General features: G+C 38.2%; 2 protein-coding genes across 2 annotated transcripts in view; one reads left to right on the forward strand and one right to left on the reverse strand.

Annotated features, from left to right (window-relative positions):
• Positions 1-17189, forward strand: part of tspan9a (tetraspanin 9a) — a 205539-nt gene that overhangs the window by 85960 nt on the left and 102390 nt on the right. The gene's annotated exons all lie outside the window — the stretch shown is intronic.
• On the reverse strand, positions 5319-13281 carry LOC146627574 (uncharacterized). The gene is made up of 4 exons (XM_085358932.1): positions 13173-13281; positions 6856-7007; positions 6679-6771; positions 5319-5864 (listed from the first exon to the last, which is right to left on the reverse strand). Exons 1-4 carry the CDS (start codon positions 13279-13281, stop codon positions 5553-5555), a joined length of 666 nt encoding a protein of 221 aa, XP_085215058.1. The 3' UTR covers positions 5319-5552.

Genomic DNA, 17189 nt, shown 5'->3' on the forward strand with positions numbered 1-17189 from the left:
CAGTCCTACATATATGTTTAGAATGCACATTGAAGGACATATCCTGGTCAAAAATGGCTCCAAGATTCCTCACAGTTTTACTGGTGGCCAAAGTAGTGCTTTAGTATCTGCTTTAACACCATGTTCTTGTCACCAAGATTTTTAAGGCCGGTACAATAACCCCAATTTTGTGTGAATTTATAAGCAGCAAGTTAGGCCTTCCAGGTCATCCAGGCCTTTAAGACATTCCTGCAGTGTGTTATCTGACTTCATGGATTGATAACTTTTGGCATCGTCTGCATAGCAGTGAAGATGCATATTATGCCTTCTAATGCTAATGCAAGGGAAGGATGCATAATGTAAACAGAAGTGGTCCTAGAACGGATCCCTGTGGAACTGATTAACCTTGGTGTGAATAGGACTCCATCTTATCCAAATCACAGTATCTTTAATATCTACAACATGCTCTAATCATTGTAATGAAATATAATGGTCAACTCTATTCACAGTTGAATATAATATGATAGAGGGCAGTTTATTGAACAGTGCATAAAAGTCTAACAGGAGAAAGAAGATCATACAAATGCAAGTTAAAACTTGGCCATACAGAGAAAAAATATATTTAAACATATTGTGAAACACTGTGGCCTGTTCTGGACTCACACTGGTTTTAGGTGGATTTTGACAGCACTTTGATCTTATCCATTGTGTTGGAGAGGTTGGAGTTGAAGAGAATGGTCCTGTGGCCATGTTACATTTATAATGTCAAGACAGTTTTCCATTGAAGTTTAGTGAAAAACTGTCTTGCAATCAGTGAAATCTTACATGTCACATAATTAACTACACCATAAAACATTAACAGTGGTATAAATTCAGGACTTGTTTGTCTATAGACGGTACAGATGTGTCTCAAAAACACAGATATCTGGTAATCAGTGCTAAGTACCATATAAATAAAATTCTAAAAACAAAGACTTGCACTCACCAAAGCTAAAGCACATGCTTCTTGGACAGATTGTCAGTACAATTAGCTGCACTCCAAGTCATATTATTTTTCAGGCTTGTTTTTTGGGGCTGTATTTATGAGGCACAGACTAACAGAACATGAAAAAAAGATATTTGCCTTTTTTTTTATCCAAGTATCTTGATAGTTTCTTTGATAAAGGTGTTTCAAATTTCATTTCTGTTTTCTAGTTGAATTATTTCATAAGAATTATAGTGTGAAATCATGAAAACTGAGTAAGTTGGTTACATTTCTGGCAAAGTCACTTTGTCATTACTGTCTTTGAGTCCAAGCTGGGCCTGAACAGGGATCTTTAATCAGAGAGAAGGGAATAGATGGTATGCTACATGTCAATACCAGTATGTACTTTTTATGGGCAATTACTTGCATTTGCAGTCTTGAGCTAACCTCTCATTGATGTATTAAACACAGCTAAAAAAAACAAAAGCAAAAAAGCACAGCTAAGATCCAGTGTTAGAGAGAATCAGAGAATCAGCTTTCCTGAATAACTGTTCAACTTTCTTATACAAGCAGTTACAGAGCATGCAACTCGAGTTAACCTTCCTGATTGTGGGGCTTATCTTACATTACAGCTCATGCCATTCAAAGTAATGGGCCTGATGATGAGATTTGGCACTTGGACAGAAAGTAGTGAATCCATCCATCCATCCATCCATCCATCCAGGCCTGCACCAGAGAGCATGAATCACTATAATGTACAGGGGGAGAGGGAGGAATTCACAACAGTGGTGAAAGTACTTTTCTGTTCCATCCCAAGTTGCTTTGCTCAGTGTCTCACCCTGTGATTGTGCCAGCTCGATGAAGTGGATCTGCCTGTCCTGAGATGACACAGAGGAAATCTTACCACTAGTGCCATTGGACCTTCCCAAGTCTGAGAAGTGTCACAATTACACAGCCCCTTATGTCACAAGCTATCAGTCGTTATGTAAAACCATTTTGCCACTGGGGAGAATAAATGTTTCTCCTCTTTCACCTTACGCAGATTTCTCAGTCTGAGCCAGAGAAAGACTAACATGACTCTAAAAAGTGAGCGTATTTGACTGTGTGCATTGACTTAAATGGGTAATTTAACATAGACTTGTGTAACCCTTCCAGCTGATGCATTTTGTGAAAGACATGTGGCAGCAGCATATTCTCTCTTGTCAACTCTGTCCTGGTGTCTAGGCCTAGAGACTCCTGTCACTATATATTTGTCACCACCTAAATCAGAACATGATTATCCTTCACAATAACGTTTCCCCAGTTTACTGACTACCAACCCCGTAGTGGTTCTGCGTGGCCTATAAGAAGATGAAATAAAAGTGTCTTATCTTTGGCTTTAATTATATATCTATCCACTCCTGCTAATGGAAACCACTCCGGTGAAGGTATCCCAGGTTTCCTTGACATCAGCCGAACTAGCAAACAGCCATTTGCTTTGTAATATGGCTGTAATTTTAATTGACCATTATTATTCTAAAATAGCCTCTCCTAGCTGGCTGACCTAAAACAAAGTCTCAGAGAAAGACAGAGCGGGCGAACGATCACAGAGAGTCCTGGGAGAACTGAGACTGAAACATAACTGTATTTGGTACTTATGTAATGTAATTCTGTGGTTTAGCAGTGAAATCACAGTGTCAGGCAGTATCAGTCTGTGGGAACAGTGAAAGCCTTCAGTTGATCAAAATCATACTTTTTAACATACACACATGCACACACAGACTGTTATGCATACGGTACCTGTGTGGGACTGCAGTTCTTTTTAATAAAGAACGCCACAGTAAATGGTGTGTGCGTGCAACAGAGGGGGAAAAATGAGATTTAGCCATAAACCCTCTCGCTGTATCAAATTTAAATACTCTTGTAGATCTCTTGTCAAAAAAGCTTAGTTGTGATCCCAGATATGAAATTGCATTTTTTTCCAGAGCACGTGTATGATGTGGTCATCGTCGAATGAGCATATTGATATGCAAATGAGAGAAAATGGCATTTTGACAAAAAGAGAGAGACAGCCTCAGAGCTCATTTTGATGCATCTGTAGAGGCTAGTGTAGATTTTTCAATGATATTTACCTTCTCACGTGCTGTGATTTGGGCTGAAAAGAATGGCCAGTTGTTTCTCATGATTGCAAGCTCACAGGCCATGGTAAAGGTGTTCTTTTCAACATTATTAGACATTTGTTTAGTTGGGAAATGCAAACATTTTGTGAGTTGTGTATTTTTTTAATCCCTATTGGCAAGGGCATTATGTGAGTGAAGCCATATGCCAATCACTTAAATATTTAGATGTCAAGTGTCGAAGTGAATCATGATTGAGCGTTTACTTATTTAAAACTATTTATACGATGTATTTCCTCAGCAACACATTTTAGTCTGACGTGTTGCCATCACAGAGGCATCGGGTATAAAATTTGTCTAATTAAAATCACAACATTGCATTCCCTCAAAAGGTGTCACTGGCTCTAATACGTAAGTGCCAGTGACACCTTAAAGCCAAAAGCTGGAAATAACAGGAGGAATGAGGAGGCGGATTCCTCCTCATCTTCCTCCCCTCTAACCCGTGGGGCTTCATTGTTCCCAGGGATTCGTGTGGAGGTGTACGAGTCCTGCGTTGTGCCAAATGTTGTTTTTTTTCCCTTCCTGTAGCTGCAGATTCATTGTTATTCTCTGTCTGCAAAAATGGCAGAAAGCATGCGTGACTTGCTGTAGTGCAGGAAAGGCAAGAGTTTTTGTTTGCAGAGTACACAGGAGGTAGGCAAAGTGAGCCTTCTAAATGTGACACTGTGGGACCTTCCAGGCACAGAGAGACAAAAAAGGAACATCCACATGGATGCACATGCAAAACCGTGAACACACAGTGGTTCAACACGGAGAGTGAAAAAATATACGGTATTCACAATTTCTCTTCCTGTCTTACATACGTTTCAATTCACTCACGTGTCGTGAAGTGCTGCTTGTTTACCAATTTAATTAATTCAATTGAGTGAAATTATAGCAAACCAGAATAATGACTGTTAATTGTGAGCCAAAGCAACTTACATCCTGCAGTGTTGTGTGCTCACTTACACATTAGCAGCCTCTTACAAGCCGTCAGACAGCAGGATCGCCATCTTTCATCTCCAAACAGAGAGGACACCGACAGAGACGGCTGCAGGGGAGCACTCAAAAAAATAAGTCATTGGATGAACTCAATTGGACTGATGGCAGGTTTTCCACGTAATACATCTATTTTGGTCCAACCTAATCTACATACATCATGACAATTCAATTAAATTGAGTCAGTAGAACACAATTTCGTAAATACTGCTAAAATGAAAAAAAGTACATTAAAATGATGTGAAAGGTTTTGGTTGGTCCAACTCAATACAATGTCAATCACTTGAGCTAGATTTTCATTGCATTGAAATCATTATTTTGAGTTCAACTAAATCATAATTTTCATTACCAGAAAACTAATTTAATTATTAAAATAATGACAAAATGAATTTGTTTTTACAACTCTGGTTTATTCACTTGAATTAAAAGCAGAAACAGAATATTTTGTAAATAAACATACATGTCACATGGTCAAATCAACCTTAACAAAAATCAAAGTGCTCACAAAAAAGTGCTGACGTACATTTGTAATGAATGTCAAATCTGAATAGCACACACTTCTGTACTACTAGGCAATACTGAAAACAAACTGGAATCTGTAAAATCAGATTTCACTTCAGAATCATTGTATATATTTATAGTGACACTTGCAAATTCACAATGATAACCTACTAAACATTGCAATTCACACCATAGTATGGCAGTCACTGAAGATTTGAAACAACCCAACAATACATAAATACACACATATATACATATATGTGTGTGTGTGTGTGTGTGTGTGTGTGTGTGTGTGTGTGTGTGTGTGTGTGTGTGTGTGTGTGTGTTTTCATGACGAACATTTTTCTGTTACCAAGGGGGAGGTATTTTAATAAAAAAAAATCTTTCAACTTTACTTCTCCAAAACCAATTACATGTAAACATTTACAAGCTTATAAGAACGGGAAGACCAACTTTAAAACACTGGAAGACACAAAACTTGCCAACATTTTTCTATTACCTTTGCAAATCCCAAAAGCAATCAAAAAGAAAATGGTGGTTACAACCATGAAACTTTTTCTGAGCTAAATCCCCAGTCCTTTCATCCATCTATAGTAGTACAGATTAAAAGTCACATCACTCACAACAGAACAGCAGACAAAAATAGACAACTTCCATTTGGCCAAAAAAAAGAAAGAAAAAAAGGTCACAGTTTGAACAAAAGATATAAAATACTTGAAATGTGCAATTCACTTGTATTTTTATTTTTATTCCTATTTATTCTATTTATCCCCTTCGTATATTTTATTTATATTGTCTCTGTATTTATATATATGTGTGTGTGTATAACTCTGTAACTTCTGTCGGTGCTGTGCTTTTTTTGGAAATCGAATTTCCCAGAGGAACCCACCCGAGGGATTAATAAAGTTCTATCTAATCTAATCTAATCTAATCTAAAAAGGCCAAAATCAACTTTTGTGCTGGGTCTTGTTTGCCTAAGCAAACATCTTCATTTTCATTTGCTGCATCTTTGTACTGAGCCTTTGTCCATCCAGATTCATCAAAATCTTCTGACAGAACTCAAAAGTGTACTTGTGGTCATTTGGATAGCTCAGATCAAGTGCATAAATCAGTCCAAAGAGGACGATGAATGCCATGATGACACTACCGAGGTTGTTCATAACTGTAGTACCTTCAATGACAACTCCAACATCCTCTGGCTCCTGAATCCCTTCTCTTCTGATGGTGTAAATACCCATGACAGTTGCTGCAGTGGACCTCAACCGTTCATCCTCAGTGGAGGAGGTCTGAAAAACAGGTTGTTTCAGGTTTAAGGGCTCTGTCACTTGGAAGGGGACATATTATGCAAAACTCAGCTTTTGTATCCTTTTGTGCTGAAACATGGGTCTCTACCGCCTCTATAAACACTCCAAACATAAATAAAACCCGTCAATCTGTTTCCTATCAATAGTTTGGGTTCAGGTATTATGTACCTGCCTTAGGGAGGGGCTTGATATAGAGCAACAGCTCCTCCAGTGTCTATCAGTGTGTGTGTGTGTGTGTGTGTGTGTGTGTGTGTGTGTGTGTGGGCTGGGTCAATTTCCCTTATTTCATCACAATTGGGAACCTTTTGAAACAGCTTGTTTTATGCACATTATTCCTGAAACCAGGAGATTGCTGTAATGGCAGTGACACTAGTTAGTGTCTTGATGCAATCTGCTGTGTTCCTTATAATGAAGACTTTTTACTAATTGGCATAATAAACTGAACTCCATTGGAGTGTTTACTTTCTGAAGTGCCTTGAGATGACTGTTGTTGTGATATACCGCTATATAAATAAACTGAATTGAAACACTGACAGAAAATGGATGAATGTTTTGTCCACATTTACTGTGTTTATAGAGGCAGTAGATACCTACATGGCAGCACCAAAAGAATGAACAATTGAATTTTTGCTGAAACTGTCCCCTTAAAAAGTGCTCTCCAGTGCAAGTTTTAACAATGACTATTAAGAATAATACATATTTCACAATTATATTGTCTCTTTTGAATATATGAGGATTTTGTGTGCGATGAACCTAACTCAAATTGAATCTAGAAAAGAAAGTGTGATAAGCGTACCAGATACTCCTTGAACAGTAGGTCTGGATCTTCATTAAAGTAGATCACCAGGCTTTTAAGAGTATGCTCCCTCTTTATGTCGATGTCATCATACTAATGCAAGGGTGGAAAAAAAAGGGTGAAAAAAATGGAATTGATTGATTGCATTTAATTGATGGGTTTATCATTAGTACCGACCAAACTACTGATCGCCATGATATCCTTGATCTTTTGGCCCTTTGCTCCTTTGCTCCCCTGAAAAATTTGCATCAGCTTGTCTGTTAAATAGTCCAGCTGAGGCAAGAACTTCGCCTGCAGGGGTTTTGTAGTGATCTGCAGGAACTCTGCACCTGGAAATAAAACATACATAAATATAATAAACTAGAAGTTTAAATACAGACTGCTGAATCAACACACTGAAAGTTGCTAAACATTTGAACCATCAGTGAAGTTTGTCAAGACCTAAACTGTTTTTAGCTGAGTTTAGGAATATATCGCCACCTGTTGCTTTGGCATGTTCCTAGCAGCGTTTTCCTTCATTTTTGCGTTTACCTGTGGACGGGATTATTTTTTAAAACGAAAACGGAAAATCTCCGTTTTCAAAAATACCTGTGTAAGTGTGGACGTAGCCGAAATCTTTTATAATAAGAAATAGGTTTGAACGTCATGGCAGTGCGCATTGTGCTGCCTGCAGTTACTCTTCCGGCCACATGGTTCGCTTTTGGTAGCACCCTCAGTAAACTATGTAGTGCTTTTAAAGACACCTCAACACGATACTTTCTACTAGAAAATGGCATATAATAATAAACACAGAATACCATATTTTTAGATTATAAAAAGAAAACAGTAAGAAAGAAGTTAGCTATAGGACATCCTCTTTCATTGAGCACAATGGCTAGCTGCTAATAAGCTAGCACATGCTCCGACTTAAAAGTTGGCAGCTACACAATTTCTCCTCTAAAACAAGGCACTTTTGAAAAGACCTGGCTATATTGTCAAAAAAAATAGTATTCAAGCAGAGAAGAGAATGGTAGCACCACCAAAAGTTCAAAAAACAACTGTTACAAGCTTCTATGATAAATAGCATTGCCATAGATTTAGCTGATAAAGAAATACACAATTGGATATATGAAAAAATAATATGTTACCTTACCTGAAGGTGTAGTTTTATCCAAAAAGTACAGAGAGGCCAAGAGCAGCTGGATTCATTTAGGTGATCCTGAAAGAGCGCAAAATTTTCAAAGAAGGCGGACCGTTGTGTAACTCAGTAACTTTGTGTTCTTGTGACAAAGACTGCTTTGAGAGAAAATAATTTAGGTTCACCACACGAATAATAATTGCAGTAATGCTGGAGTGCTACATTTGCGTTGAATGAGATTAAAAATAATGTTTAAGCTTAAAGAGGGGCTTGAATTTATTTCTTTGAGTTTACAAATACTTAAGTGCAAAAATGCACTCCTCCTACCCCCAGTGCCCCAACAAACTCATTCATTTTGTGTTCAGAATCAGCCTCTGCTGGTTTTGAATAATTTTAGGTTTACACAAAGAAAATCAAATTAATTTGGTATTTTTTAATTGCATTTGTGAACAACTAACATAATTTGCATGTGTTCTTTGAAAGGAGGACCTGAATCTGTTTTTTGAGTGAGGGGAGTTATCAGGAGAGAAACCGGGATGCTGGAAGCCGTTGAAGAAGAGGAGAAAAGCCTTGTGATGTATGTTAGGAGTAGTTTAGTTATACAAAGAAAGGGTATGTATGAGGCAAGGAAAATGTGCAAACGAAAGGAAATAGGATTTAGCTTGAGAGGCAGTTGTTTGTGTTCCAGTGTACCGACTGTCAGCAATGATGGCTGCTGTACTGGCCTCAGTGAGCATGTCCAACAGCTGTCTACTTATAGCATCATGTCAGACACAGTTGTTTACTTGTTAGGCTATATTTCTTTCTTTGGCTGGATTCACCGAAAGCCATTGGCTATTACTAAGCTGAAAGCTCTTTGTACGAAACTGCTAATTTAAGACATCTGGATGTGCCCACAGGTCACTGATTATGAAAAAAGAACCCTCTTTCCTCTTTTGTTCTTCACAAGATTTGTTTACAACTTTGTAACAAAAGAATGATCAAACATTATTGATCAAGCTGACTATAACCTGACCACAGATTCGATAGGGAGAGACAACTTTGTCCACCCTTATGTAACATATCAAATGTTTAAACTGAGATTTTATTATTTCATAAAATATATTAGCTCATTTTATAATTTGAATATTATGGTGCATTAGTGTCTATGGAAGTTGCAGCTTCCACTTTTGGAAGGGCACCATCAATGCTGAAAGGTATTTGCAAGTTCAACAGTAAAATATACTCTCATCCAGATGATTTCTTTTTTTGAAGATGTACTGAATTGGCCTACCCACAGTCCAGGCCTTTCACTAATTGAAAATAGGACTGGGCGATATGGCCTAAAATCCATATTGCGGTATAATTTGAAGCATGTGCGGTAACGATATATATTGCGATGCATTCTTTTCTTCTGTATATAGATAGATAGATATAGTGTGTGTGTGTGTGTGTGTGTGTGTGTGTGTGTGTGTGTGTGTGTCAAAATGACTGAACAGTATAGCATGTCATTTTAAGAACATTTATTGTGCAAAAGTTTTTTTTATAAATTGAACTTAAAAATTATTTGAAAAGTTTTCTAAGATGTAAAAATTAAAATTACAAATTTTAAAATGTAACACAAAATTCTTAAATAACAAATAAAAATGAAGATAAATGTGCAAATATTTTTGAATAAAAAAATACAAGTAAAATATCGGTAAAACACAAAATTCTAAATTGTTTAAAATAAAGTGCAAAATGTATGGAAAATATCATTCTGCTGGTGTGTAGGGCCACCTTTTTTCTTTCCACTTGACTGACTGGGCATTTGTGGAAGGTGCCGTTTTTGGCTTTTCCAAAACGTGCTTCGTTTTGAGGTGATAAAACAAATTACTTGTTTATACTCGTTTATACCGCTCACCCCTAGTTGAAACCATTTGGAGCATCACAAAATGAAAACACAATAAAGAAGATCCTGAACCGTTCAGCAGCTGGAATTCTATATCTGATAAGAATGGGCCAACATTCCTTTCTCAGAAGTAAACCAACTGGTCTACTTCTGGACTGTTATCAAAAAAGAGGGAACGCTACCATGTGGTCAACATGGCCTTATCCCAGTTTTCAGCCATCAAATTTAATTTTTTTTTCTGAAAACAGTTCATTTTCACAGTTTAAACATTTGTTTTTCTTTATTTGTTCTACTGTGAGTAAAATTTGGATTCATGAAATGTACAGCTCATTGCATTCTGTTTCTGTTATTGCCTACAGTGTCCCAACTTCTTGGAATTGGGATTATCCAGTCGTTAAGTGATAACGTGACGAATCCTACTTCCGGGCCTAAAGTAGTCTGCGTTTAATATGGCTTTTGTGTTGTTAACATGTTTAATGTTTTGTATTTTCTTCTATTTAATCTCAAAAAGCTCCTAAAACAGTCAGCGATCACTGTTGACCTCCCTCGGCTTTTATTACCGCTAATCATTTATTTAAGCTCAGTTTTTAAAACCTTAGGATGTAACTACAGCCCAGCCCATGCAGCAGTATATGAATGACTAACCTCGTATTGTGGATGGATTATCTCAGTTGTTCTCCTGGCTGAAGTTTGGTCCTTTTACAGCATCCTGCCATGCGATTACATTTGTTCCTGACCACCGAGAACACTCACGTTAACTTTTATCGAGTGGAAAGAAAGTTAGCTTGTTTATATTATGCTAACATAGCTGTGTCGCTAGCGGTCACGTAGCACATCATTATATACCAGCTAGCCAAACTTCAGTAACCCTACAAACGTCACTGCTGTTTAGTTTTCTGTCTTCATTTATGCTGGAAGTGATAACAGAGCTGTACGTTTGAATTTGTTTCCAAAACCCCGCAGTCAGGACATGCTATATTGTATTTAGATAGAAGCTAGCGAGCTAACTTCCTGCTAACTTCTAACTCCGTTAAATGTCATAAATTCCGTTTTCATGGATGCCTGGATGTTAAACTCAATTGTTACACCTGGTAGAGCAGAACGCTGATCATTTTATTAAAGATGAAAGACTTTAGACAGTTTTTCAACTCTCAGTAATGCCACAGTGATCGTTTGATATATGGACCTGCAGCGGAGTTTAGGCCCAGACACGGCTAGTGACGTCAGACTTAACGACCGGATAGTTGACACTGATGTGTAGCCATGCCAACATAGTAATTTTGCCTGGGGGTTAAAAATAAACTGTATTATAAACAGTTCAGCACACTCAGACCTGTTTTCAACTGTTTTCAAACCAAGAACCTGCTGTTTCATGTCACAGTGCCAGACTACTGTGAAATGTATACAGATTCAAAGGTCTGGGCCCAGGTAAATCCACTACTGTGTAGCACATGATTGCACCCACACAGTTCTTTAATCAGCTAAAAAAAACAGCAAGACCACTATACCTGTTCCAACACATTTATAGAACTCTTGTTGTCGAGTGGCTGAGGGTAATGACAAGGCCATGAGTGAGAAGAATGCCTAAAATGGAAGAATACAAAGCAACAAACAAACTAAGTTTCCCTAATGCAGTAGTAGCTGCAATACTGACAAAACTTCATATTCTCAGTTTCATATTGCATATGCATTCTTGGTGTTGCTGGCCACCTCTGCAGCACCAAAGAGACTTTAAGACCATGGAAGACAGAAGCATGATCACAAATTAGTCAAGTGATAATTTCATGAAGTAAAAATACGCATCAAGGTGCAAAGCACTGGTTACACTGGTCAGCAAGGCCAGTTTAGACTTTACCTTTAAAGAGTGCACAGTTCTGATAAGAAGTTATTTGTGATGTCAGTGGGCTCTAGACTTATAGTTGTAGAGTGCAATCCATTTATTAAGAACAATTCTTAAATGTGGTGGTGGGGGGGGTTGTGTGCTTTTGCTGAATTTGTCTATTTTCTGGTGTTTTCCTATACTGCAGTGTGTTTGATGATGAAATATAGATGTTAGCCCAACACTATACCATGCAAACATTTCAGCCAAGCAATTTACATCACATATTTCAAAGGTCCACAGAGTAACAAGGTAATATTCTTGTCTGGCTATAATTCACTCGCCGCAAGATGTTTACACTTTGCTTCCCATGCAGCTTCTTGTTTGTGGTTGGCTGTAGTTGTGGATGCACACAAGGTCAGATCTCTTCAAATTCTCTTTAACATGAAGTTCGGGGCATTGGAAATTCTTTTTCAGGCATTCTACCCGAGCCATCATAAATTTATAGAGCTCAAATAAATGTATCCTCGAAATACCTGAAGTGACCCTTTTTCTCAACCTTATATCTTTAAAGCCACTGTCAAATGACAAGGCAAGTGAGAATGGCAGCACTTCAGAAACCCATGAGTAACACAGAGGGAAGTCACGAAAATTGTTGTGTCCGTCTAAGACCTATATTGAAGCAGAGTTGTCTATTTTAACCACCGATATGATGCTTTATTGAGAGGGTAGCTGAGGGTATTGGGAGGAAGATGGAGAGGCTAAGTGACAGAGTAGAGCAGCTGGTTGTGAAGTATTGAGCCACTCAAAAAGAGCTGCTCGCAGTAGGCCACTTTACACAAATCCTTCTCTTGACAGTAGTTGAGTTTTACGGTGAAGCAGTATGGAAGTGTTCAACTGTTCAGTTCAACTTTGTCATGAAGGGCACATGAGAGCAACCCAGGTGATGTTCTTACAGTTTTTTCTCAAGTTATACAGGAGCTTATTTTCTTGTATTTCCATTTATATTTTGACATTTTCTAGCAAGTAAAAGGGATTGCAAGTCCAACCCTTTAAGAGTTTCATAAACAAAAAGTTTGAATTATTATATTCTAAACATTTATGACAAGTGCTCAATGTCACACCAGCAAATTCAATTGATTACCATCTTTGACGCAGTAGTGCAAAAAATGCTCTTCATAATTCCTCTGCTGACCTCTAGCCTTCTGGCTCAGTCTTCAAATTTACAACTACAGTAAGACAGCAGATTATATCCAAGTGAAGTATATCCGGAGATATAGGACTGATGACTGTATCGCTTTCTATTAACACCTCTTGAGTGCACTTAAAAAGCATTGTGGGAAACTGCAATGCAGCCTTATGGCATTAAGACTGTGTGTGTTTTATTTTGTCATCTTGCATTTGCCCTCCTTTAGTTGTCAATACGTGGATCTCGGTGGGCTCAGGGTTTCTGTGCCAGCCTTGTAATGAGGATCCCCTGGGCCTGCATCTGAGCTGTGTGGATGTGCAGATGAATGGATGAGGAGGGTCAGCTAAATGATGGTCCTGGCAGCAAGCTTTTGCGCATAATGTAATCATTCTCAACTCTATCTGGCTCCATATGCACAGTGTGCTCCGCTCAGATTTCTCTTATCAGGAAAAGATATTGTCCGGAGGCCAGCATGCTCAAACACATTCATTAATCCTACCACGTGAACTAGGGCTCAGTCTCCAAAGATGGCACACGATGTACACCATGATCCCTCTTAGCTCGCTATAATCATCTTTGCTTTGATACTCCTTGGTAGTTTTGACCATAATGCACTCGCAAGTAAACTTAAGATGTCAAAGTTATGCTTGATTTAAAATAATGGGCAGCTTAAATACATTTGGAATTCTTGCGTTTCCCAGTACACGAGCAGTCTGCTGTATATCAATAGCTATTTGTAAGTACCGAGTTACTCTAAACGTTTATCATGTCTGTTGGGATCTATCTGCTTCTTGTAATAGTTCACAACAGTATCAAGGTCATTCAAGGTAAAGGTGAACCCCAGTCACCAAAGAGGAAACATCTGGCAGAATCAGGTTAATGTATAATGTAACAAGAGGTTTTTAGGTATTTTCTGAAAGCATGTAACTACTGGTTATGACTAGGGATGCACTGATACCGATACTGGTATTGGGTATCGGGGCCGATACTGTAAAATATGTGTGTACTCATACTCATTAAAGTTAACCGATACCATGAACCGATACAAACTTATTTCATTAATCAGAGGGTGGCTTGTCATTTCTGTTGTAGTTTTTTAGATTGGCCACTAGGGGAACATCCCGTGCTAAACAGGCACAGGGTTAGACGAGTGAGACTGGCGGCTCCAGATAAAAAAGAGAAACTGGAGGCTGCTGTAGCTAGGCTAAACAAAATGTCAGCAGTGTGGACCGGAACAGCCAACTTTAACTCAGGTTTTGGAAAAGCGATGGCAAATGTCAAGAGAAAATCCACGGGCAGTTAAAATAACAGAGGCTCTGACTCATTTTATTGCTCTGGATGACCAGACAATGCCGGTCGTGGAAAACATAGGATTGCACAGTCTTCTCAGCATACTCGAGCTGCGATATGAAATTCCCAACCACCCGTACATCAGGGAGATAAAGGTGCCAAAACTTTCTGAAGAGGTAAAGACAAGCAGTGTGTGCGCGATGTCAGTCCTCGGTTTAACGGCACAGTGGACTGATGATCCACGGGCAGATGAGGAGTTTATTTGTCAATGCCAAATACTTTCGTTATTTTGTTTGTTTGTTTACAATATGGACAGTTTATTTTATTCTCAAACCTAATTTGTGTTTATTTTATTCCAAACAGAAGTGTTTATTTATTATTCTGAAACCTCGAGACAATAGTCCAGTGATATTTTGTTAAATTACAATGTGGAGACTGCAATAATCTAACAGAAGTGCTTATTTTTCACTTGAAATTTTTTTGTAGTCATTTTTATTAAGATTTTATTTTTTATCAGCCTAGAATAAAATAAAACCTGTCTTCCAATTCATTGCATTTGTGTGTGTGTGTGTGTGTGTGTGTGTGTGTGTGTGTGTGTGTGTGTGGTAGAAGTATCGGTTTTTGTACTCTGTATCAGCAAGTACTCAGATCCAAGTATCGGTATCGTATCGGTTTGGAAAAAATTGGTATCGTTGCATCCCTAGTTATGACCATTAACTTGCAAGTAGATTATTTGTTGCTTAGTTAATCAGGCCCAGAGAACAACACACAGGCTGGATCGTCAACTTTTCTTTCACCTTGTGCAGAATAAGCCTGTAAACAGGTTTCATATGTGCAGGTTAGTATATTTCTTTATAGTAAAAAAGGGAAAATCAGTTTATGCTTTCTGCATTTTTTGTTTGTTTGTTTGTTGCAAATCTATGGTTGGCTGTGTAAAGATTTACCTACATTTCCCAATTGTTATTTACACTGTTGTTACACTGAGAGTGTCTTCCACATTTACTAAGCAAAATTCCTGTTCCCTGCAGCAATGTTTGCCCATCTGGAAGAGATATATAGAAAACGTCATAGGCAGAAGGAAACAAATGTTTTGAAGAGTTCTCACTAATTGCCCATACAGCATTGTATTATATACAATGACTCCCCCAGTGCCTTTTAGGCAGTAATTTCAGAACAAAAACAATGCCCTCTCTGAAGGTGTTTCATTATCAGAGGTGATGTAATTATATTTCAGTTCCAATATTGGAGTTGCTTTTAGCTGAGCATTGCCTATTTCTTTCTTATAGAATGGTTCTATTTTTATATCTTCATTATGCTCATTTCCATTTAAACTGTTTTGTGTGATATGTAAGGTAATTAGCTCATTTTAATTCCTTGCCAACGCAGGTTAAAGATGATTTTTTTTTGTGCTATATTCGTTATGCTCCCCATTCAGTTACAGTTACCCCATGTAACTGTAACTTTGGTCGTTGCTGTGCTTTTTTTGGAAATCGAATTTCCCAGAGGAACCCACCCGAGGGATTAATAAAGTTCTATCTTATCTTATCTCTCTTATCTTATTCTCTGCGCTACAGCTCCACGTATTCAGTAAACATGTGAAAAGGAGCAACAACGATCCAAAATATTTTAGTATTTTTGGAGTACTATTTTGGAGTAGAAGGGCAGGAGGAGAAGAATAGAGGCCTGTCAGAATATTGGAGGTGTGGGCTGTAAGCTCCGGGCATTTGTCGATCCGATTTGGAAGACCTGCAACCTTGACTTACAGGCTGTCACAGATGTTGACACCCTGCGGATTCATCTTGTCATCGTTGTCCCCGATATTCAAAGCTTCAATGTCAGTTCGTCCTGCCCGCAGCTTAGAACGCAACCGATTCTAGACGAAGATCAGGAATGCATTAGATAGCTATCCTACAGTGGTGCTAATGCGGTCCCAAACAGTGATCCCAGATCAGTTCCTTTTGCTATTCCTAGAAGTTTTATGAATACGAGCCTCGAGGCGTGTTTAATAGCTTGTATCACATATCCATTAAAGCGCCTAGTCTGAATGTGTCAGCGTTACTGTGATTTGTGGAGACAGCCGTAGCGCACAGAGGCAGTCTTTTCAATGAATTCTTGGGGAAAAAATGGAAAACGTCACAACAACAAAAACAAAGAGCTGAGAGAAGATAATGGGGGCTGAAGGCAAAAATAGCATCCTATAATAAAGCAACTAATGATAGACACATAATAATTAGAATGCATGGAAGGAATACACTTTCTAGTGTTTCTGTGAGGCTCCAGCTTGAATTTTCATATTACTGAGTTTACTGGGAACACACAGATTCATGGGCCCTACTTTAGAAAGGCCTCGCCTCATGTCTTTAGAGCATAAATGTCAAAAATTGCCAGAAAAATGTTTTATATTAGAATCAATTTTATACTTTTACTGATTAAAGTCTTTAACTAAACATTTGTTTTTGCAATTTTAATCCTGTGAAAACAAGTTAACTTACCTCGTTGTGGTTATTTTTTTTACTCAGGTTTTGACTTTTTTTGTTTTCATGTGCTCTGAAGTAGCAAAGCGTGACGACTTCACACACTGGGCCTCCTGTGGGTACAGGGCTGCTACGTGGACCACCTGGCACATCTGAGGCTTTTTGACTGTTATGCCGCTGTCAGCATAGCATATGACTCTTACAGGGGCTGTAAGGGGTTTAAAGAATTTCCCATTTCTGAGATAAAGCATTTCTTGTCTTATCTTTTAGGAGCTAAGCCTGAAGGTGCTGGAGTTACATCTGTTATTTACTATTTTTGTGTATATAACGGGAACCTCGTAAACTGAATGGTGGTCTCCCGACAATCTTGGATGTTTTATAGAATTCAAATAATGATCAGAAATTATTAAGAGACTCTCATGAATCTAAGATAAGCTCACATTTTATCTCTATATGTCATATAAATAAATCAAACTAAATGGGGAGGGGGGGTAGAACTTGATCTTGGTCCATATTCATCCACAGTACACCACACACACGCTCAAGGCTCAATAGTGTCTGCTGCTGTAACTCTATTGTCATTCTGTAACAGAAATGTGCTGAAACTGGGAGATGCTTTGCTTTCAGTCTCTACAATCCATAAGTCTCTGCAGCTGTGAGCTAGTGAACTTTGGGGAGATGGGAAGAAATGGTCATGGAAAACGTGTGCTTTAAAAATGCATATTTCAACATCAAAATGTAAAAAGTGGTAC

Source organism: Diplotaxodon limnothrissa, linkage group LG7 (genome assembly GCF_057381915.1).
Source record: "Diplotaxodon limnothrissa isolate DT_005_m linkage group LG7, D_limnothrissa_male_GT1.1, whole genome shotgun sequence".
In the NCBI taxonomy this organism is placed as follows: Eukaryota; Metazoa; Chordata; class Actinopteri; order Cichliformes; family Cichlidae; genus Diplotaxodon; species Diplotaxodon limnothrissa.

Excerpts from the sequence above, each read along its gene's own strand:
- LOC146627574 (XM_085358932.1), bottom strand. The coding sequence starts at position 13,281 with ATGGTCAAAACTACCAAGGAGTATCAAAGCAAAGATGATTATAGCGAG. Across the intron at positions 6,772-6,855 it reads TCATGGCGATCAGTAGTTTG|TATGATGACATCGACATAAA; the intron begins GTCGGTACTAAT and ends CCCTTGCATTAG. Across the intron at positions 5,865-6,678 it reads TACTGTTCAAGGAGTATCTG|ACCTCCTCCACTGAGGATGA; the intron begins GTACGCTTATCA and ends CCTGTTTTTCAG.